This window comes from Xiphias gladius, chromosome 19 (assembly GCF_016859285.1).
Source record: "Xiphias gladius isolate SHS-SW01 ecotype Sanya breed wild chromosome 19, ASM1685928v1, whole genome shotgun sequence".
NCBI lineage: Eukaryota > Metazoa > Chordata > Actinopteri > Istiophoriformes > Xiphiidae > Xiphias > Xiphias gladius.
The window spans coordinates 14,482,927-14,505,473 of record NC_053418.1 but is presented as its reverse complement, the minus strand read 5'-3'; the positions used below and the strand labels follow the sequence as shown (position 1 = coordinate 14,505,473).

Here is a 22,547-nt window from a genome sequence, read left to right as displayed (position 1 = left end):
ACGTTCTGCTTCAGAAAAGCAGAAATACTGCAGACAGAATCTTAAGAAAGTTGCTCACTCCTTTCTCAGCTTTATCTTTACCGTGTCAGTTTTAGACAATGTGACACTTTCAACACCCCAGTTTTTATCTATTCTGAATTGTAAAAAAAAGCATCACATGGCCTCACAGACAACTTCATATAATTGCTGTTCATGCCCAACATCATGGGAAACATTTTTCATGATCATTCTTGAACAGTTTTTTGTGTCATTGTAGCCAAAAATGGAGTTATTGTTTTAGGAACTGAGATATATTTGCCCTCAAACATCCAGGAAGGAACAGGGATTTTGAAAGAATGAAATTCCATACATTTTCACTTTTCTCTTCCATAATAGGGGAGCACACAGACTGACTAATGTATGTTTGTACAGTACACAAAAATACATTAGTCAGTCTATACGATGTGTCCATATCATTACACCAGTCTGAAGCTTTGTCCTCTGCTAACTAGGCAGTCACAGCCAGATTTGTTTTACCCCAAAATCTAACTCTGTCCTCTTTAACTGCTATCAAACACACACACACACAGACATAAAACACACTTTGACAAACACATAATACATAAACCATTAAAGACTAATTGAATCTAATTTATTTAGTTTTCTGGAAAGAATCATTTAAGGCAGAACTTCCCTAAGCCCCCTCAATAAATGACACACTCATACCGTTTTACTCTCTTTTCAAACACAATTAAAAAATAATATATAAATATATACACACTGCAAATGACATGCATATAAGGAGTTCATTTTGGAGCCCCATCTCAGGTCATTAGTAACCCACCATGATGCTGTGGAGTTGGAGGGTCCGCTGGCGACACACAGGCCCCTGGCCATTTATTCTATATTAAGTCCCTAATGGGCCCTTGCTCTCTCTCTCTCTCTCTCTCTCTCTCTCTCCTTCTTGCTCCTGACACGCAGCATGTAGGCACAGCCATGGTAAAATATGCACAGAAAGTCCGGTGCGCACACACAGACAAAGCCATTCAAATGAATGGTTATTTATTCGCTAAACGAGGATCTGGGTGTTTAATGTTCCTTGGACGTTAGGTGTTTTTCTGGGGGAGGCAGAGCCATACCCCTACGGCTACAGACATCATTTATTTTACACATAGCCTAATACTGCACGCTAGGCAGCCGCTGAGAAAAATGGGCTTTGGAAGTGAGAAGGAGATATAAAGGAAATAATGAATGACTTTTTGTGTGTGTGTTTGTGTGTGTGTGTGTGTGTTTGGGGTGGCGAGTGGGGGGTGCGAACACATTAGAAGTTGCAGCAGGGAGAAAAGACAGTGGTAGGCTTAAAGGCTTAAAGTGTGTGTGTGTGTGTGTGTGTGTGTGTGTGTGTGTGTGTGTGTGTGTGTGTGTGTGTGTGAGTGAGTGATTGCAAATGCAAAGAGGAAGAAAAGAACGTCAGAGTTAGAAAGACTGACAAGTTAACACAAACATTACAAAAATGTGCGTGAACATTTGTGTTTGTTTGTGTGTGTGTGTGCTGGATTTTTAGGATATCAGTGGGGAGGAAGGTGATACCTGGTTGTGTGTGAGGCTCTCAGACCTTCATCTACATCTCATCCAAATGCAGAACATCACAACATCATAGGGGCCCCTGTACTTGCATAAGCACACCTCCCCAAAATGACGCAGCGCAGGTGTGATGTATCCAAAACATGAAAGCCATCAAAAGTAACTTTAAAAAAGAAAACACTTACTGTTTTGATTGCAAAAAGTTTTTTCTCTTCCGTTTCTCTTTTAAAAGACTATACAAGTTATCACGAGCTTCTTTCAAAACAACTAACAAAAGGAAGTGGACTGAATTATATCCCAATATAACCACCATGATATATATTAAAAGAAACAATCAGGCTAATGAGACTATTTACTGAGGTAATAAGTGCATTAATAAGCCAATATTTCTATGTCAGCACACTTATCTTGTAAGTGTAAGATTTATAGGTGTTCATGTACATACTATATTTGTAATTGTTGTCATGTAGTTAGAATTATCTCATAAAATACATTTAAACATATTTAATGAAGTTGTAAATTGTCTTTGACGTTATTGACATGAAATGGGTCTTTAAAGCTGGAGCTCTCTCCCGGTTAACATGATTCATCAACTGAACTCCAGATAAATTAACTTGATCATTATTGGGTTTTCTGCCCTGCACAGCTGGGTCCAATTTACACTTAATTAAACAAGTTCACTACTTAACTCTCTTCCACATTCAAATATTCAGAGAGATCTTGTCATATTTGAAAATTAAAAAAACAAAAAAAAATCCCTAAATTTCATGGTAAATGTGTTTATATTTATGTTTTAATTGACTGAACAGAATCTAAATGGAACCAGGCTCTTTTAAAACCTACCTCCTTATCTGTGGTCACTGAAGACAGCGCTATGGTCATCTCTCCGTCGGAAAACTCCTTCAGCTCCGTTGTAAGCAGCTGCTCCAAGTCTACGACCAGTCAGTACACACAAACAGACTAACAGTTATATAAAACACACACTAAAGAATACAAAACAATTTCACGACAGAAAAAACAAACACAAGCATGAGTGCCCTCTCCAGAAGTGAGAGGTCATTGAAAGGATGTTACAATACTTGGATAATGTGCCAACGAACAAAATGTGACATTACAGGGATTATACTGAACTTTTAGCAATCATGGGACCTAACAGTTATGTCAACAGCAGAACAAGGAGACTACTGTATGGTACATGTGCCCGCTACACACCCACAGTCCACTCATTCAGGTATTTTCAATTATGATGCCTAATTAGATCTTTTCTCAAGCCTGCATGGCCATGCACAGACTCTGCTTGATTGACAGCTCCCTCACTCTCCTATTAGCTTTGTTGCGCCTGTCAGGGCGAGACACTTCACACTGTTTTTATGGTTATTAGTTTGTAGAGTTTGGCGACTTCGCATAATCCCCAGCATTGCCCTACCCACCTTCAGCCTGACTGGAGGTTTAATTGGCCACATGATTGGGCAGGGCTTTTTAGAAAGGTTACAACAGACGTGCCTCGTGATATGGTATAGCAGGAAATTCACAGGTGCGATTAATAACATTAATGATGGCTCCATTTCATTTAGGTGTCAGTTCCAGTAGCTGGAGTTCAAACTTAGTCTGGTTACAATGTTTACTAAGTGGACAGCTACGTGTCACTAAATCAAAGCGGGGTGCACCACACAAACATAGTTCTTAAATAGAGATTAGCTGTCACTGAATATTTACACCCAGTAATTGCCATGTGTTACAACTGTTACGAAGCAAACTGACCTAACTGATAAAACAAATGTTAGCTTGCTAATATATAGCAAAAGAGAGGTAATTTCATTGACCTATCATACGTGTCACTTGATCAAAATGCTGTCAATAATGATTTAACCTGGGAGGATTTTAAACCACCTCTGAAAAAATAACACAATACACCTCAAATTACAAATTGTTATGCCAATAACTTTAGACTACTTGACCAAATAACTTTGGTTAGGTAAGTGTAATTGTATATCTCTAAACCTCATGCATATTACTAACTCTGAAACACAAATGGGTATATAAATGAAACAAAGTCATACCTTCATTTACAAAGGATAAGAGTTCTAATTTTATGCATCCTGTATGAGATAACAGTATGACGAGGATGATAGGTGGACAACTATACAATTATGAACTTCAGTATTAATTTGCATGAGGGACTGCAAAAGTTCTGTATCATAGGTTGCCCCATCTCTCTGCCTCCAACGTTTTAGACTCTACTGCTGAAAATACGCACGTTGTAGCTTCGCCTCATCAGGTTGACCTGCCGTGGTGTCACTCCATTGTTCCAAGGATCTCATGAGCTCCTCCAGTTGTGCTGACCGACGGCCATGGTTGATCCACAAAGCCTCACTTTGTAGCCGCAAGGCCTCTGTGGACACATAAACACACAAACACATACTGTATGGGTGTGTCCAGCATACACAACATGGCTCTTGTTCATAAGTTCATGTAAGTTTAATGTTGATTCAATAATAAGAACTACATGACAATTTTGACAGGGTTGTTGATGAATTTCTTCCTTTCAGAAATTAATCTACTAGCCTGAACTTCTGGCTTAGAGCAAGTAACCAGCACTGCAACACAGTTTGGTCTTAAGCCAAGAGCCATTTACGTTGAGTAGTGAATTGCCTCATGATATACAGTATGATCTCGAGTAACTTTATTTATTTATTTTTATTGTGAAATATGGACTTTATTCTTATGTACATTTCAATCCATTGTAACCTTTCCAGACATCTATCAATGCAAATCCCTAATTGCCAATGTTGATCAACACAAGTCATTAAATACTGAATAACTTCTTGTGTTGAGCTGGACAGAAAGATATAGACGATACAGACGATACAGATGATATAATGATATAGACTGACGCTGTCTTCTTTTGCCACACTTTTAATTTGGTTATTGACCGCAAACTTGCCAGGCAAAGACACGGAGAACAGTCTGACCAAAAACTGTGTCCTCTTTGTGCATTTGTTTGGGGGTGTTACTTGGGGGCCACCATCACAGTGGCCCCACAGTAAGAAAGTAAATCATTCACTGTCAGTGAAAGGCATCAGTAACATTTGGGATTTTGTGAGCTACTTTAAAGGGCGAGACATTTAAGCATTTTTGCTATCCATGCTCCATCACATATTTCCCATTGGTCTCCTACTTCTCATGACGACACAAAACATAGTTTGTAGAAAACATATAGTACAATACTTAGTTACTATATCATTTTCATTTATCCTGGAGGAAAATTTAAGATGGAAGTTGAACATTTTGTGACCTCCCAGTCCCTGAATGAGGAACATTAACTGGACGACAACAGGACAGGCTACTGTATATTATGGGGGCTCTGTAAATCAAAAAATAGATGAAATGTTGTTATAATAGCCATAAATAGCAAATGCACAGCTCAGTATATAACCCATAAAAAGTGTTATGTCTCCTATGGTAATATTTTTCCTTGAACAGAGCCTGTGAGGAGCAGGAAATAGCTGGAATACAGTTTGGCTACTAACCTCTTTAGGAATCAATGAACCTGAAAATGCACTGTCCAAAGAACTCTTACAAATAACCATGAGAACTGGGCGACACACAGTACATCATTCTCCCGCTCTAATCATCTTTTCTTTTGCGTCTCTGCACTTTACTTCGCTCTTTTGCTCCTCTCACTCCATCCACCTTAATTCACTTTTCCTCTATTAGGCCGATCTCTGTCGGTCTGTCTTTCTGTAAATCACAGTGAGAGAGGGCAGAGAAGAAAGCAGCAGAGTGTTATTGAACAGAGATCAGTCGTGTCTCCTGCCCAGCCTTTGTACAGCTGCTTAACATTAACAACTGCGGTACCTGTTTGGCAGGCTGTTTAACTGACTTAACATTGTACATATGCACACGCACGCTGCAAATTTACTACTCCAAACCTGTTCTATCTCTTTGGTGCCAGATCACACACAAGTATTTGAAAGCCAACCTGAGTAGAGTTTTACCGTTGTATCTGAATTGTTACAGTACATCTAGTATAAAATGTATGATACTACACTTTAATTTTATTTTACCCAAGCCAATACAGATACACACATTCTGTTGTGAGACTAGAGTGTTTTACCTCTCATACATACAGTACACCCACATAGACACAGGTTTTTGTTCTCTGCCTTCTCACTCTACGTTTTATTGTCTTCTCTGTTATTAGATTTCCTGTCATCCCTTACAAAGATTTACTGATTTATCTTTAAATTCTTAATACAACTTTTCTTATTTTAGTGGGAAAATAAAACTACTGTACCTGACAAAACAGAAACAACTCAAAAGACTAACTTAAAAAAAAAAAAAAGACTCACATTATGGGACTCTGTGTGTCTTTCTGTGCTCTGCCTTACCCACATTCACCACCCCTCATCTCTCTCTTTCTCAATCTCTCCTGGTGAGTGTTAAGCGAGTCATGTCTGGGGATTTGTGTGTGTCCTCCTTCATCGCCCCATTACTCCCCCTGGGGGGCGCCTACGCCTCCCTCACCTCCGAGAGTCTCCCCCAGCGTTGCGCTGATGTGCTCCGCTGCCTCTTGAAGAATCTCCCTGGCGACTGTCGTCACCGCGGACAATGCCCCATCATCCCCTGTGTCTTGCTGGTGATGGACCACTCGCAGGATGCTGGACTCCAAAGTGTGGTACTCAGAGCTTGGAGGGTGAGAAGTTAGGGGGGGTGAAAGAGATACGGATGACTGCAGGGTAAGGAGCGATGATTTTGAGGTATTTGCATAAATACAAACTCCCCTTTAGGTCATGAGGGATGAACACATGCGGGCCTGGAATACACACCCAAACATACTCTACATTACATTTTTTTTTTTTTTTGCATCAACAAATAGAGTTTTCACAGCCAGAACCCAGTGTGTCTGGATATGTTTGTGATCTGCATGAGTGTGTGGGGGCTTCAGCATCACCTGTACACAAATTAATCAGTGTTGGTCCAGTGAAACAGAAAACATCCTAAATTCACCGAACCCGCTTCCAGGTAAGATTTTAATTACTCCCTTGGTGTCTCATCTATAAAGCAGTTAAAGATTAGCTGAAGTTATCAACAGACTGACCTGGTGTGCGTGCTTCGACATGATTTGCATATGAGTGTGTTTACCTATCTAGAAGTCCATCTCTCAGCAGTGTGAGTGAGAGTTTTCCTGTGTGATGAAGCTTCACGAGGTCTACATCCTCTCTCCACAGCAGCAAACTCTCACATGTTTTCACCCTCTGCAGATACCTCACCGTCTCCCCGGGCAACACAGCGTTACATCGCTGGCCACACAACACTGGCAGACACAGTCTACCAGACGGTTCTTTCTGGATTACACAGACACACACAGAGTACATGATACCAGATGCACTTTGGAGATTACAAAACGAATAAATAAAATAGAATAATCAAAAATTTATGTTCTGATGATCATATCTGTGTAATACACCACTGTAGTGAAAAGATTTTTATGTACACATCTACCTATAGATGGACCATGTTTAACCTTGTTTGGTGCATTTTGTTTAATACAGCAGTGAAAGAGGGAAATTTTCCGCCCTATTGCCACTTCACTGGCTGAATGCTGGCTGCTTTTCCTGGTGTGTTTCCATAAAAATAGTTGCTCACTGGACAAACAGTCAGATAAAGCCAAAACAATGTTGCCAGTTTTCCCCCTTTTTTTTTTCCGAAAGGGTGCAGTACTCTGAAATAACAAAGGAGATTTGTACAATGTTTACCACTGTATGGGAAACATTAACACAAATCAAACAACAATGTGTAAGTAATGATTTGTTTGCTAATTTGAGAGCCATAAAAGCATAGTGAAGCCAAGCAAAGTGCCGTCAATGGACACTATTCTCCCACAATGCAATGCACAAAGGAAAGAGAGAAGCTGTCCACAGCTGTTAAAATGAAAATATATTGTGGATGGTGGTGAAACAGCTCTAGAAAAAAAAAAAAAAAAGGAATAACTTTTATATTTTAGGAAAAAGAGTTGGCTCAACTTCCATGTACTGCCAAGCACCCGTAGGACCTGTGGACTATATACAGTAGATAAAACTGACAGTGCTTAACCTCACCTTTTAACTTTTAAATACTTCAACTTTAACCCTGTAGAAAAGCCCCCCTCCCCACCACATGTTTTTAGGCAAAACACATGCACAACAACAGGCAGAATTCATGTTACCTGGCTGAGGTGTAGGGCTAAGCACAGTGTTGCAGCCACAGTATCAGAATTTGGTTCTGGTCCACCTAAAACAGCGTGGATGGGATCCTCTGATGCATCAGCCTGAGAACACACACACAAACATACAGTACAAGGTTAGCGTGTCTGTGGCTTGCTGGCTTTTTCATTTCTAAACTTTCTTGGCAAGACATGATTCAGTGATACTTAATCTCTGTGTTTTCCAACATCCAACAAGGGAAGCAAGTGAAAGTGCTGAACATTATGGTTTGGTCTGATGGCTGATGTAACTGTATCAGTTGACCATCATCGAGCCAGCACGACTGTCTTAGATGACTGCAGCATTTTGAAATCACCACAATGCATTAATAATGAAATCCTGGTGCTGCTAGGTTTAGCTCATGCTTGAAAGAGAATAATATTCCACTTTCACTACACTGGAGGCACAATCGTTCGTAACAGTGATGCAACAGTTTAAATTAGCCAGAGAAAATTTTTCATTGTTCACTCAGAGTACCATGCTTTATCAGAGAGGTGATGAGTTCCATTAATTCTACTGAAAAATGCAGACAAACACTCCTCATTTATGTGGAGTGCACATTTATGTCAGCTCCGTTACTGAGATCAAACATTCATCTCTAGGTGAGAAAGGCAGAACATTAAGTTTCCTCCTTCGATTTTTGGCTGGGACTCTTGCTGTTAGGTTTTAATAGGGCAGAAACAATTCCTGACTTTCCTGGCCTGATTCCAGCATTTCCCGTATTTAAATACACAGAGATACGAGGGGGCACACATTCACAGGTCAGGTCTCTGGACAGTCAGCATTTGTCTTTTTGAGAATGTTTAAAAAAAAAAAAAAAATCGAATAAAACGCTTCGGAAATTCAAAGGATGATGATAGAAATTAGCAAAGGCTGCCTTTTCAATGACATACATCGTCATGAACTATACTTACTGAAAGTGAAAGGAAACTGCAATAATTGATGGTAATTTGGAACAAATTCACCAACAACCATCCTCAGCCTGCTCTGTGTGTGTTCTATGTCAATCTGTTTTATCTAAAACAGATAAGCTGACTCACCACTAGTACAAGCCTGCCTTGCAGCTTGCACCATTAATCAAGAAGCAAAATGTGCATACAATGAATATCATGTCTATCTGTAGCTCATCTTAATGGGCTTTTAGGATGCTCTAATGGGAAAGGATGGAGCAGTGGAGGGGAAGAAGCAAGCATTGCAAGTAGAAAGCCTTGATTATTCATGTTTCCTGGCTAGATTCTTGCAGTTAGTCCAAAATGGCAAACTTATGGTCACAAGCTCAGTTTTATATCCTCTAAGCTTCTTCCAATCTTAGCTCGCACAGGATACACTGGCTTTGTGGCCTTGAAAAAATAACTATGATAGAAGTCCATCAGGGCTGAAACTATTGAGTGATTGATTGAATTTCTCCCCTTATAGTGAGTGAATAGTAACTTCTTTTTTTTTAATGAAAGCACATCATTATTGTGAGAAAAATGTAGTTGCATTAAAGAGGTGCCAACATCTGACATTTACACAACAGTCAGCTCCTGCAGGGCAGTAGAGCTTTGTTCATATTCAAGCAATGTTGTGTATGAAACCTGGGAATAAAACAATTAGTGAACACACATTATGAAAAGGATGATGAATGAATATAAAGACGAATTACAAAAATTACATTGCCAACAGAGCTGTTAAAACGGCAGGAGCTTTAATCTACTGCCATAACTTTCCTGAAAATGGTCAGCAGTAGTGTGAATATTTACTCCGTGGGTTAAAACATTCAAAACATGGTCTTTTGAGCACAGACCATAGGACTCCTTCACTTTTATTTAACTGGTTAATCCTGCTTTCTCAAATATCACCCTGGAAGCTTGTCTAATATCTGATGGAGTCGGATCATTTAAGGGAGCTTAATACCATGGTTATATCCATAGAATAGCATAATAATAATGTATAAGGAATAGACGTGTGTCTTGTTTCTGTTCATAGGACCTTACCATCAGGCCAGATGGATAAAAGAAATGAGGGGAGAAGAAGTGAGAGACCAACTCATAGAGAAGAAGGACAGGAGAGATACTAGAAACTGTTAATTAGACTGAGGATGAGAAAGCAAAAAGTGTAGTGAGATTGGAAGAAAAGAGGGCAAAGAGTTAGAATATGATTATGAAAAAGGGGGTTGAAATATAGGGCGTATGGGCAGTAGACTGATAAGTCAGACATGTAGAAAAGGTGGGGAAAGGGGAACCGGAAAAAAAGGAGGCTGGACAGGTGGAAAAATGTGATAGGGAGAAGAAAGAGAAAGAAGGAGGAAGACCTTAGATAAGAGGGAATGAAGATGTGAGGCCAAGAAGTGGAAGGGGAGGGAGAAAACACGAAGGGAAGGGAGGATCAGAAAGAGGAGAAGGTGTGTGTGAGAGAGAAGGAGAACTGCACCCAGTTCCTTCAGAGGAGGGAGAGAGGGAGAATGAATCAATACTAGATAGCCAGAGAAAAGGAAGTGATGCATTAGTAGGAAAAAAGGCCACTCAGTGTCAGTTCTCCTGCAAACGGAGAACATTGGTGTGTGTGTGTGTGTGTGTGTGTGTGTGGTCTGTGTGCGTACTTGTATGGCTATAAATTGTGAGGACCAGTTCCTTCAATCTGAGTGCTCTCCCTCTGAGCTCTATCTCCCTGTCTCACCACGTTCGATCCCTCTCCCCTTCTCTCCTCTCCTCTCTCCTGTTGGTCATTGCAGGCCAGGTCTGGAATATATCATGAATCTCCTTTGGATGCCCAGCTACCTCAATTTATATTTTCAGCAAAATATTACTCTGAGCTGAGGAGATTTACATGCTTACAGTAATTGCTCTTTGGATAAAAACTTTGGGCAATTAAGCACATCCTTTAAATGCAGTCCAAATCACTAAACGATTACGTTTGTGGCATTTGCAAGTATTGGAGCCTATCCAGCAACATCAGGTGGAGGTCAAGAACAAGTCACCAGTCCATCAAAGACCAGCGAACAGACATCGCTACTAATCATATCTATGGGAGTCTCAATTACTACCTGAACTGCATGTCTCCGGATTGTGGGAGAAAGTGGAGCACCCAGAGGAATCCCTCTTAACACAGGAAGAATATAAGATCCCACATAGAAAGGAGCTGTGCTGAGAATGAGAGGCAAGTTCTTATTGCTGTGCACGGCATTTCTGCCACTGAGCCACTATTTACATAATATACATCCATACATTCTCATAAATATACTTTTTGGGCATCTGTCATTTTCATTACTGTATATCTAAAGCATGTCTTGCAGTACAATTTGTCTTAGAAAAAAGGGGAATTTACGGTGAATTATTTAGAAGAAACAAACACAATGCTCATAGGCTTGTTAACCTTGTGAAAAAATCTTTGACTTATAAAAGACGGGATAAGTAGTCTGAAGAGCACGCTGATCCAAACAAGTTGCCTTTTTAAAATTTGTTCCTGCTTTAGTCATGCTAATAAACACTTTTTAAGTTATTGCACATTTCAAGTCAACCTTCCTTTTAAGTTTAAAAGAGCCTAGAAAACCTTGGAAGTGAAGCCAATGTGGACCCTTTTCTCATCAAGCAGTTTTTTTTATGTCTCAACAATTATGTGATGTAAACATTTACAGGGATGGAAAGTAATGAATGTTAGCACATCCTAGACACAGGTATTGTAATGATCCAATTTTGGCACAAAGCACAAAGCCAAAATCCTAAAACCCCCTTTTATGTGTGTGTGTGTGTGTGTGTGTGTGTGTGTGTGTGTGTGTGTGTGTGTGTGTGTGTATATTAGTGTGTATATTAGTGTGTAGGCTCAGAAGGACAGACGCTGGAAGTCCACTCAGCACACTGGTTCAGCTCTATGCCAAATGACGTGAGAGTAAAGGATCGTGAGCCGCGGAGCTACAAAGAGAAAAACTGAGTGAGAAAGACAGACAGGTTCAGTAAGCACTAAGAGCCAGGCCAATTAAAAGTATGGGTGTTCTGGATGGTGGCCATCCAGAGAGAGGGAGAGAGAGAGAGGGAGAGGGAGAGGCAGGGAAAATGACAGAGAGTAGAGAGCGGCCGCAAAAGAGCGAGTCATCAAAGTTTATATAGGAGAGCTGGGGGAGAGAGATAAAGTGTGTCCGTGTGCATGTGTGTGTGCTTGAGAGGGAAACGGTTGATAATCATGACAAGCGTTGCACTGTATCTGCAACCTCCATGACACTCATCATTTGCCCTCCTTATCACTCAATTACCCTGCTGTGCTCTGATCTGCAGATTTGCTTATTTGATCTTTCTTCTCCCCAGCTTCTCCTGTGTTTATGTGAAGTACATCCCAGAAAAAAAGCTGTTATCTCCTTTAAAATTTCAGTCCAGACAGGCTGCTCTTATGCACGTTTGTATTGTGTTGACAGACACCTGTTTACATGAATAAAGTGAGTATTCTGAATAGCTTAGCATGGCTGAAAATATAATTAATCAAGTGAGTAAAGCAAATACAAACATGTATCCTGGCTAACAGCATAACGGTGTATATATCAACACATTTTCTCCCTTATCCCTTTGACTAAGAATCATTTTACTCATGTTTATATTTGTGTTCATTATGTTGTATTTGGAATTTCCCAACTTCAAAAGTATGTTTTACTATTATTTACTACTAAACCAGCTTTTGTACACACATGAACCATCACCTATATCTTGTTACTTTAATGGCAAGGAAGTGCACAGTTTGGACTTTCGGTGAAATATTTTTCTGAGCTTTGAGATGTTCAGACAATATTGGTACTGTAGCTTACCCTGTGGGTGACTAATAGTATTAATATAGAGGCTGCACATACACAGTTTTTATCTACTAAGGAAGATCATGTGATATGATTAAAAGCTCCAGAACAGCTGCAGCTCCAGAACTCACTCCTCCTCCTAAATGGACCTAGGAGTGGGTTCTGTTTTCTCATCGTAGATTATGTCTTTAAAAAAAAACTTTAAAGTGATATTGTTTTGTCAGCTGCTGTGTGCGAGGCCAAGAATGACTGTGGAAGCTCAGTTTTTGAAGTTCTCAAAAAAACAAAAAAAAACAAAAAAAACAATGAAATGCGATTATCTACAATTCTGTGAAAACTGGGCAAACTCGATCTGCTGATGAAGACCATGTGATATGATCAAAAGCTCCAGAACAGCTAATAAATGGACCTTGAAGTGGGTCTGCTTTGTCAACATAGATTATGTGTAGGGGTGGATTTTCCCCATTACATTATAGGCAATATTACCTGTAGATAGTGGAAATTGCTGATAATTACATAAACATCAGTAAATCTTATTACAACTGTTTGTTTGGATGTACAGTATAGCGCATGTTCATGTGTGTTGATGTGCGCACACACACGACTAAATATTTGTCCTGTCTGATTGTGTTTGTTTATGTTTTCCCACCACTTTGAAATGTATAAAAAACAGGACAAAGTTAACTCAATGAGTAAAACAGCAAAAGCATTACTACTGATAAGCTCTTCGTTGGCTGCAAGAGGGAGACAGAGGTATTTCTGATCAATTTCACTGAATTTTGCACTGACGGGTGCCCGGGCATGTTCTATAATCATCAGAGGAAGTAAATGAAAAACGCAGGGTACAGCCAAAATCTACATGCAAAGATGCCTAAAGAGCAGCAGTGCCAAAATCATCTGGGAACCGAGTCATCACAAATGCTCTTTGGAGGAGGAGAGAATATATGTGTATACAGCTCCAAGCCTTTGAGAGATACTATGGCCATGCACTACAACTGATAATACAGTCATGCCATTTAAACAAGCAAATGCAGAAAGAGCAGTTTTAGGGGCCCTGTGGCCTCAAGGTATGATCCATGAAAGGCTCCCTAGTGGGAACGGCTGTGCAAATGTTGCACTACGGGCAGGCTAAATGTATAAAAGCCAAGACTGTATACGGACATGTAAAAAGAATGCAGTATAACCACATATCTATAACAATGTGCAAGTATGTGTGTAAAAAAAAATACAGCTGCACAGTGGCTGCACAGTCATTAACGCTGTTTATTATTTGCATGAGGCTTTTTTTGTGTGTGTGAACAGATAGTAAGCCCTGGATCAAATGCAAATTGTGAGTCAGTATCTGCAGAGCAACGAGATAGCAGGGAAGGACAGCCTCGGGCTAAACTTGTTGATGTCACGCCTCCCCCTCATTAGAAATCAGCTGCTCATTCAAATTCACACGCTGATGTTCCTGGAAACACAACGAGCCTTATTTACGGGGCCAAACACGCCTTCCCTTCCCCTGTACAGTCGTGTTTGTCGATCTACAGGTGCTTGGGGGACCGAAGGGACGTGAGAGGCTTTTATCCGTGCGCCTTTTCAGCGACAGGGACGCAGCCTGTAGCACAGCAGTAGCAGCCTTCCCGTCACGGTCTCATTCATTATACCCACAACCTGGTGTTAGCGCCGCTGAGGGCTCGTAACTCACCCCGAGTCTGCTCTGGACCCTCCGCAAATACTCTTCCATGTCGGCCTGCGTCGCTACGGTGCCGCTGCAGATCTCTCCATAGACCAAGTTTCGCCAATAAGGCTGCTGATGCGCGTGTGTGTATGTGTGTATGTGTGTGTTTTTTTTCTCTCTCTCTCTCTCTCCGCGTCCGAGTCTCCCGCTGCGCTCGCACTGCAGCACTCTCTGCTGCTGTGTGTGCCGTCGGTCCTCCCCTTCTCTACGGGGTGAACCCACGACACCGAGCAGTGGGTGTGACGGCAGGAAGAGGAGATCCGGCGGAGGCGCGCTCTGTGATTCAACCGCGCTCCCTGCGGTATGGATCCCCCCCCCACACCCACACACACACACACACACACACACACCTAGCTCACCGTCCAAACCCTCCCCTTGTATACACACAAACAAAAAACGCATATAAACAAACACACCTATCCTAGGCACATAGCCTGAACGTCCGCCAATGGAAAAAAAAACAAACCCAAAACGTATTGATCGTAGTAAACGATAAATAGTGGCGCTCCAGCACCGCGGACATCACCCTTTCATTGCCAGTGTCCTAGGAATTGATTTCAGCACCTTCACACATTTGGCGTGCCGCAGTTTTCCAGCCTTTTTTTTTTCTATTTTGCCGCAATATGATCGACATCACGGCCAGAATCAAAGTGCACTGCGATGCCTCTCTGGTTCGTGAGTGTGTGTGTGTGTGTGTGTGTGTGTGTGTGTGTGTGTGTGTGTGTGTGTGTGTGTGTGTGTGTGTGTGTGACAGGAAGCACTTTAATTAATCTGAAAGATGACCCTGCGATTAACAACCTGACACAAACAATAGACACACACACGCACGCACGCACGCACACACACACACACACACACACACACACACACACACACACACATACACACACACACACACACACAATGGAAAGCCCAGAAACTTCAATATTTACAATGGACGAGGCCTTTATCATTGGGTCAGGGTGCCACCGGATTTATCTTTGCTTATGAAATTTGCCAATTTGGAAGCCCAGGGGAAAAAAAATTTGTTGTTGAGGCCCTACTGACCCCCACAAATCACTCTATGTGCATTGTATGCATTATATATGTACCAACCAGTGGCCTCCTCCTATCTTGGAGTAATGTGACCTGGCCCCAAGGTTCCCATGCCACAGTTAGTTTGTGATAATTAGACACAACTTCATTGAGGAGCTGCTCCATGCCAGAATAATATAAACTAAAATAATAAAATCTGATTTTGACTGAGCGTCTTCTACAAGACAAGGTCACAACATTGGATAATAATGCAGGACCTGACTTTTTTAGTGGTGTGAGATCCTCCACAAATTTGTTGTTGATTAAGTTACCAAAACAAACTGGTGACCGTGGAGTTTTGGGGCCCCTGGGGGTCTGAGACAACTGGACAACTGCCCACTTTGCCTACCAAAATGAAATCATACTTTGGACCAACCCTACTCTACACAGTGGCCGTGAAAAGATGAACAGAAGCGGGATGTTAGTCACAAGATCATAAAATATGGTGGTTATTTTCTGATAAGCAGTCATAAAAGGACAAAATGCAAACTTTAAACACTGGCACACACAATACAACAGTAAACATAATGCCCATAAACATGCATAGTTGTATTTGTGCATATTTGTGTGTGTGTGTGTGTGTGTGTGTGTGTGTGTGTGTGTGCGTGCGTGTGTGTGTGTGTGTGTGCGCGTGTGTGTGTGTGTGTGTGCCTATATTTCAGTATTACTGTCTATGGCCATTAGTTGATTGGACATTTGTTGGAATCCATCGTAGCCTTACTCTTTTTGCGGCAGTAAGCAATATGAGAATCTGTATGAGATGTTGTGGTTTCCCATTTGTAGTGAAGGCAGTGATACTCTGGTCTTAATGGAAGCTGCCTTAGTGCACTGTCACTGCAGGGAGCCAAAAGGCAATTGTAGTCCCAGACCAGAGTCAAGCCAGACAAAATCAATATGACTTCCAGTCACAATCTTCAAGATAAAACTCTCATTCATGATTTTTAAGAGAATGAGAAGTGTGTTTTCTGACATTTATCTACACATACTGCAGGAAAGTGGGCACACCAAAACACTTTCCGTGTGTGCCGACTTTCCCTAAACCTGGCTTGTTTACTTTTTCCTTCAGTTTGAAATTTATTTCCCAGGATACCTTTCACAAACCCCTTAAAGCACAAACTTGAAATAGTTAAATTAAAACTAGGAATAGCTAGGTATTTGGCAAAGCAGAGAAAGTAAAAATGATCACTATCTCTTTCTATTCCTGTGTGGTTCCTCGGTGTTGACATAAAGTAGCGAGTCATGTAGAAAGCCCTGTAACACAAAAAGCCTGATGTTTGAGTAAAGATATTGAAAATTTACAACAGTAACTGCTGTAGTGCTGATAATATGTGATATCTCTTCATCGAGTGTTGGCCAGTTATTGATGACTGGGTTTAATGTTTTCCTTCCCTGAACTGAGTTTTGTATGGATTCTGATCCTGATGAATGATTGCTGTGAAGAGAACAAGCGACAGCAGCTGACAGCCTGTGACGACAGCTGATGAGAAGGACCAGTCCTCAGCATGGTCAGTGTGTCGCTGTAGTCCATTCTAGCATTATTATCAGGGCTAGAACGGTCAAATGGATGCTCCTTTAATATCAATGCAATATGAAGAATAGCCTGACCGTCTACAAAAGCAGAGTTGAGGTGGGAGAAACCTCCCGGCTATGTGGATTTAAACACAGTTTAGGAAAACTATAAGGGGAAATCTGACTCAGGGTTGTTCTTGTGGCTGACAAAAGAGGGCCACAGTATGAAGAGGCATTGGAGAGAAGGTCAGTTTAGTAGCTGGTTGGTTGCTGAGAGCTCTTACACTGTCTGTGAGCCAGTTATGAGTATAGTCTACAAATGCTTCAAATTTGTGAGGGCTGTATTCACTGAGAACACAGGCAACGTGAAAAATATTGTGCATAAGTCGGTGGGTCATTTAAAAAAGGCCAGTAAAGGGAAACGTTAGCACGTCCATTGATGTCCTGCTAAATTAAGTAAGAAACTCAAATAGATAGTAGCCATCCTCAAGAGGAAGGATATGGTAATTATGGTGAGTGCTGGAAGGGTCTTATTTGTACCGCAGCCTACAGTCCTTTCGTACAGAAAATACTAAAAGAAAGAAATAGAACAAATGGAGGGTTTCCTGTGTTACTTTCATCACACTGCAAACTGCTCTCCATTTTTCAATGCTTACATGTAGGTGACTTTTTTGTGACCCTTTTTTGGTCATTTTCAGCTCCAGATGTTGGACCTGTCCAGCTCACAGATACGAAACACATTTGCTACAACCCTGTACAACGAAAATTAAGAGTTCAGTTGTTGCATTCGCAAATACTGGTCCTGTGTATGAGCCTTTCTCCTCAGTAAGAAAGTAATTAAGCAGAAACAAAAAAAAATCAAACCCTCTCTGGTTTGATAAAATTAAAGGAGCACTTTCCAATAAAGTTAAGTCCAATACATCAGCACCACAAACTACAGTCTTCAGGTTAGTATACAGCTGTATTAACTCCTCTTTGACTCAGTTAATATTGAAGCTAAAAAAAAAGAGCATTAGTTATTATTTAGATTCCATTGTACTGTCAGGTATTTCTGTTATTTTTACCACTCCTGTAATATTTCCATTTACAGTATGTCATGGCCAGACATAATTCAAGATGATGTTGCAAATTCTCAGTTCTATTTGTATATAATTAGAAACTAGTGTGGAATATGAAGTTATTCATCATATTTGGTCAAAAGAATGAAACACTTAGAAAGCTCCTGGACAAAAGTAATTCATGTTGTCCTAGTGATACTTCTCTTATTGCTCTTCTGGAAGTTTGAGGTCAGGGAGTTTGGGAAGAATGCAGGCCTGCAAGATTTACACGCAGTTTTCCACTGTGAAGAATGTGGACGATATAGTTATACCTGAGTCGACTGAGGTAAGTCTTCAAGGCAACAGGCAGACACACTGCAGCTTTGATCCATTAATGCCCCTGCTTGCTCGCTCTTTTATGGGGGAAACGGGAAAATCTGTCGTGTTTTGCCTCTAAATAATTTCCCATTACACAAGTAAGGCTTACAGCGTCTGCACCACAGTCCTAAACTGGTTTAATTTTCCATTGGAAACAATAGGCCTCGCTAATTGATTTTAATGGCTCTCTCCGCGACGATGCGCCCCTTATGACATGGAGAGAGGTCTTTAAGATTATTATTATTAGTATAATTGCCATTACCCCCACACTTTCCCTTTGCGAATGGGAGACAGAGAAGGAATATCTTTGCCCTTAAGCTGAACAAATAATTATTGGAGACAGGAAACAAACAGACGACCGTCACTCACACGCGCGCCTACACGCACACTCTCACACACACACACACGCACACGCGCTCCACCTTAGAGTAGACCCCCTTCTGGCGACCCTCATTCCCTCCGCCGCCCTCTTCGTGCAGCGTGCCGCTTGTAATTTATGCAAAATTAATTGATACATCTTTTATAATTGATGTGCTGTAAACTTAATGAGTAATTTATGTAATTAGTCAATTAAGGATAATTCCAGCATATGCTCCGTATGCCCAGAAGGTGTGCTTTACAACTAGTTATTTGTCCAGGAGTTGGGTGCAGGCGAAGACTGCCGTAGACTACCTAATTAATTTTGTTATGCAGATCAGCCACGGTGTCTATTTAACGGTCCCCTTTTGTCAAAACAGATTTAATATTGATCTTTCCCGGGCGCTTAAAGAGGATGCTTTTACCCGCGTTGGCCTCTGTGGGCCTCCGAGTTTCAAAACTCATTTTTCAGGCTCCAGGAAAACAATTATGCAAACAAGAAGGAAAAAAAAAAAAAAAAAAGCACAACAACGACTGCCTTTATTTAGCGGTGAAGATATGAATGTTCACTCTTTGTCAAGCGAAGTGGCACTAAAAACTGATTTTCCTCGCAATTACATGATGCCTTTAAAATATGCTCTCCGTCGACACACTTGACCTTTTGGGTGGGTTTGAAGGACTGAGACATAACGGGGGAGATAAGCCGACTAATTAATTGACACAGTTTTGAATATTCATACCTAATACAGTGAGCTTGCCCTTAATTACAATGTTGGACTTCTCTCCTAGGAGGCTAAATCACGGAAGACTTAATTATTGTAATGTATTCGGGGGCCCACCGGGGCAACGGGGTAGACAGGAGCCGTCAAGGACCCAGTCATGACACCTGGCCAGAGAAGGAAATTTACGGGAAGGGGAGCAGCTTTTGTTGTTCTCCGCTGAACAGAACCCAGAGCAGGGGATGAAGTTTGTTTACATCCTTGTAGGATTCACCGGAGAGTGTTTGAACAGACAGACAGCCGCCGGACTCCCCTCTCAGCAATTAATCAACAACAACGCCTCTCTCGCTCTCTCTCTCTCAATTGTGTGTGTGTGTGTGTGTGTGTGTGTGTGTGTGTGTAGTTGTGTTTCTGTGCGTGCGCGCCCGCGTAATTGAGAGCGGAGGAGCAGCTCGCTGATGATTGTGCGCAAAGGAAGACATGATTTATTGTTTGCAAAGTCTGAAAGTGCAGGCGAGCAAAATTTAACAAAGAGGTTGTATTTACTATTTGTTCCCTCAAGTGAAGTAAGCTAAGATGGCACCTCAAATCCACATTCTCTGTCATGGTTCTCTCAACCGTGTGCACTCAGCACGAGGCGCCATTGAGCGCACTGTACTTGCAGAACATCCTGCTTTTGAAAATAGGGGATCTGTTTTCGCGAACTCTCGATAATATACAAAGCCCTTCAACGCATTCAAACTTTTATTTTGGACGGGGAGAGGTCAAAGGTCAGAGTCTACTGCAGCTAATCAGTTGCGCAGCCACTGGGGATTTAGCTTCTTGGTGAAACACATTTAAAAGAATTGTCCGGTTATGTTCTGTCCCTGTGTGGGCTACTTTATGCGAGACTCTTTTATTGGAAACAGAAGATTAGAAGCGAACGCGTGTGCCGATCGCACCACCCACTCTTCATTTTTATTCGTTTCTTTATCCCTCTCTCTCTCTCTCTCTCTCTCTCTCTCTACTACTACTACTACTACTACTCACTCACTCACTCTCTACACACGCAACCCCCCTCTCTCCCCTGACGTGTCCCCTAAGTGTCTGGATAATAGATAATAGAGCCGGCGACCTGCGGGGGTCTTACAAAAAAATCGGCGTTCGGCGAGCGGGAGCATCGCACAAGAGGAGAGGAGCACACACCACACACAGACAGCAAAGCAAACTGGCCCCCTCACATCCTAGAACTGCCGCGGAAACAAGGGGGGGGGGGGACTCGGAAGACCTCTCAACTTTTACGCACAGAGACCGACTTTTGCGCACAACGCCAAGAGCATAATTTGGCAAAGAGACAGACAAAAGTCTTCTTTCCTCGGATGCAGGAGCCCCTTAAGGATCTTACTTGACAGCTACACTGTATTGATCGATATACCGCAGGTAATCCTGCACCAGGAGGAAGATTTACCAGCTTCTAATCTGATGGCTCAGAACTTTGGAACAGATCCCTCAGATGGCGACTGATATGAAGACGGTCGAGTTAGCTCCGTAAACATAGCGTTTAACGTAGAACCTTAAAGGCGTTTTGATTTAATAACACAAACTTAAAGAAAACAGTAGCCAGTCATGCCCCGCCCTGGGAAGAACTCTTACAGCGACCAGAAGCCCCCGTACTCCTACATATCACTGACAGCGATGGCTATCCAGAACTCAGCCGACAAGATGCTCCCTCTGAGTGACATTTATAAGTTCATCATGGACCGGTTTCCGTATTATCGAGAGAATACCCAGAGGTGGCAGAATTCCCTACGACACAACCTCTCGTTTAATGACTGCTTCATCAAGATCCCTCGGAGGCCTGATCAGCCAGGGAAAGGCAGCTTCTGGGCTTTGCACCCGGACTGCGGTGACATGTTTGAGAACGGCAGCTTCCTGAGGAGACGGAAGCGCTTCAAGGTGCTGCGCGCTGAGCACATGGCCTGCAAGAGCTCCCCCATGATGCATTACTTCCACCATCACCACCACCACCACCCGGGCAGCAAGCTGGGCACAGCATCCGGCCACCAAGACCACTCGGCCGGCCCGGCAAGCACCGTGGGTCGGCTGCCTCACTTGCAGGGTTACGGGGGCATCGCTTGCGCACAGCCCGGCGGGTTTAAACACCCCTTCGCCATTGAGAACATTATAGGACGGGACTACAAGGGTGTGATGGCCAGCGGGCTCCCCCTCACCTCTGTCATGCACCACCTGGGTTACCCAGTGCCCCCGCAGCTCAGCAGCGTGGTCAATTCCATGTGGCCGCACGTCGGGATGCTGTCGGACTCCATGGGTGGCGTGCCCATTCCCGGATCATCCGAGTACGCGCCCTTCAGCGTGTCAAAGGGCCTTTACCACAATGCCAACGGGCAAACCCTGCCCGCCGTCCCCGTGCCAATAAAGCCCACCCCGTCCCTGGGTCCCATGCCGGGCTTGACGGGGCTGCAGTCCGGTCCGGCACAGCTCTGCTCGCCGGCCTCAGTGATGGAGAAAAGCGATCTGCTAGAGGGGAAAGGCAACCCTTTACACCCGCCTCTCCTGCTGTCCTAACCGGGTAAATTGCGGGTCAGTTTTGAAAAGTAAGGCAAACCAGATGGACACTGTTACTGCAGAAAATAAGACAGAACAGTCATCTGAGATATCATAGTTTAAGCCGAGTGCAGCTGTAGGAGAGTTGTAAAAACTAAGGTTAACATTGTGCTGTGTAATGAATTTTTCATTAGACCCATGTTGATTGAAATCATTATTTATTTGCACAATTTGTGAGGGCATTTACCACATACTGTAATGTGGCACTGATAAATACAATCAGAGAAGTAGATACGCTAATCCCAAAGAAAGCTTTGATTTAGGAGGCAAACGGTCTAAAATTCTTTCCGAATGCAAACCAACAACTGTGTTGATATTTTTGCTCTTATTCTATTTATTTGATTTTAATCTATGGCGGGCCTATTGGTGAAAGACATATAGGCCTTCATGTTTTTTAATTAGGCCTGTTGCACTTTTTTGTGTGTTACTTAGCAGTGCATTGAAAATGTTATGCTTGTATTATAACACTATTTATCTGAAGATATTTATAAAGAATTTAAAACCGTATCTTCTTTGATGTTGTAGTTATTTACGTGTTCGTTTAAATTGAATTAAGACACCTTGTTTACCATGTTTGCAGAC

At 42.0% G+C, this 22,547-nt stretch overlaps 2 protein-coding genes across 2 annotated transcripts in view; one reads left to right on the top strand and one right to left on the bottom strand.

The window, feature by feature from the left end:
• LOC120805719 overlaps nt 1-14,463 on the bottom strand; it is a 38,932-nt gene extending 24,469 nt beyond the window's left edge. Inside the window, exons 1-6 of the mRNA XM_040156216.1 lie at nt 14,255-14,463; nt 7,772-7,873; nt 6,709-6,911; nt 6,091-6,251; nt 3,821-3,955; nt 2,407-2,495 (exon numbers count right to left, since the gene is read on the bottom strand). Coding sequence (XP_040012150.1) covers nt 2,407-2,495; nt 3,821-3,955; nt 6,091-6,251; nt 6,709-6,911; nt 7,772-7,873; nt 14,255-14,293 — 729 coding nt within the window. The 5' untranslated portion in view covers nt 14,294-14,463. The remainder of the gene's footprint in view (nt 1-2,406; nt 2,496-3,820; nt 3,956-6,090; nt 6,252-6,708; nt 6,912-7,771; nt 7,874-14,254) is intronic.
• Nucleotides 14,464-20,966: 6,503 nt separating this feature from the next.
• Nucleotides 20,967-21,926, top strand: foxb2 (forkhead box B2). The gene has a single exon (XM_040156041.1). The coding sequence runs from the start codon at nt 20,967-20,969 to the stop codon at nt 21,924-21,926; it is 960 nt and encodes a 319-aa protein (XP_040011975.1).
• Nucleotides 21,927-22,547: the final 621 nt, after the last annotated feature.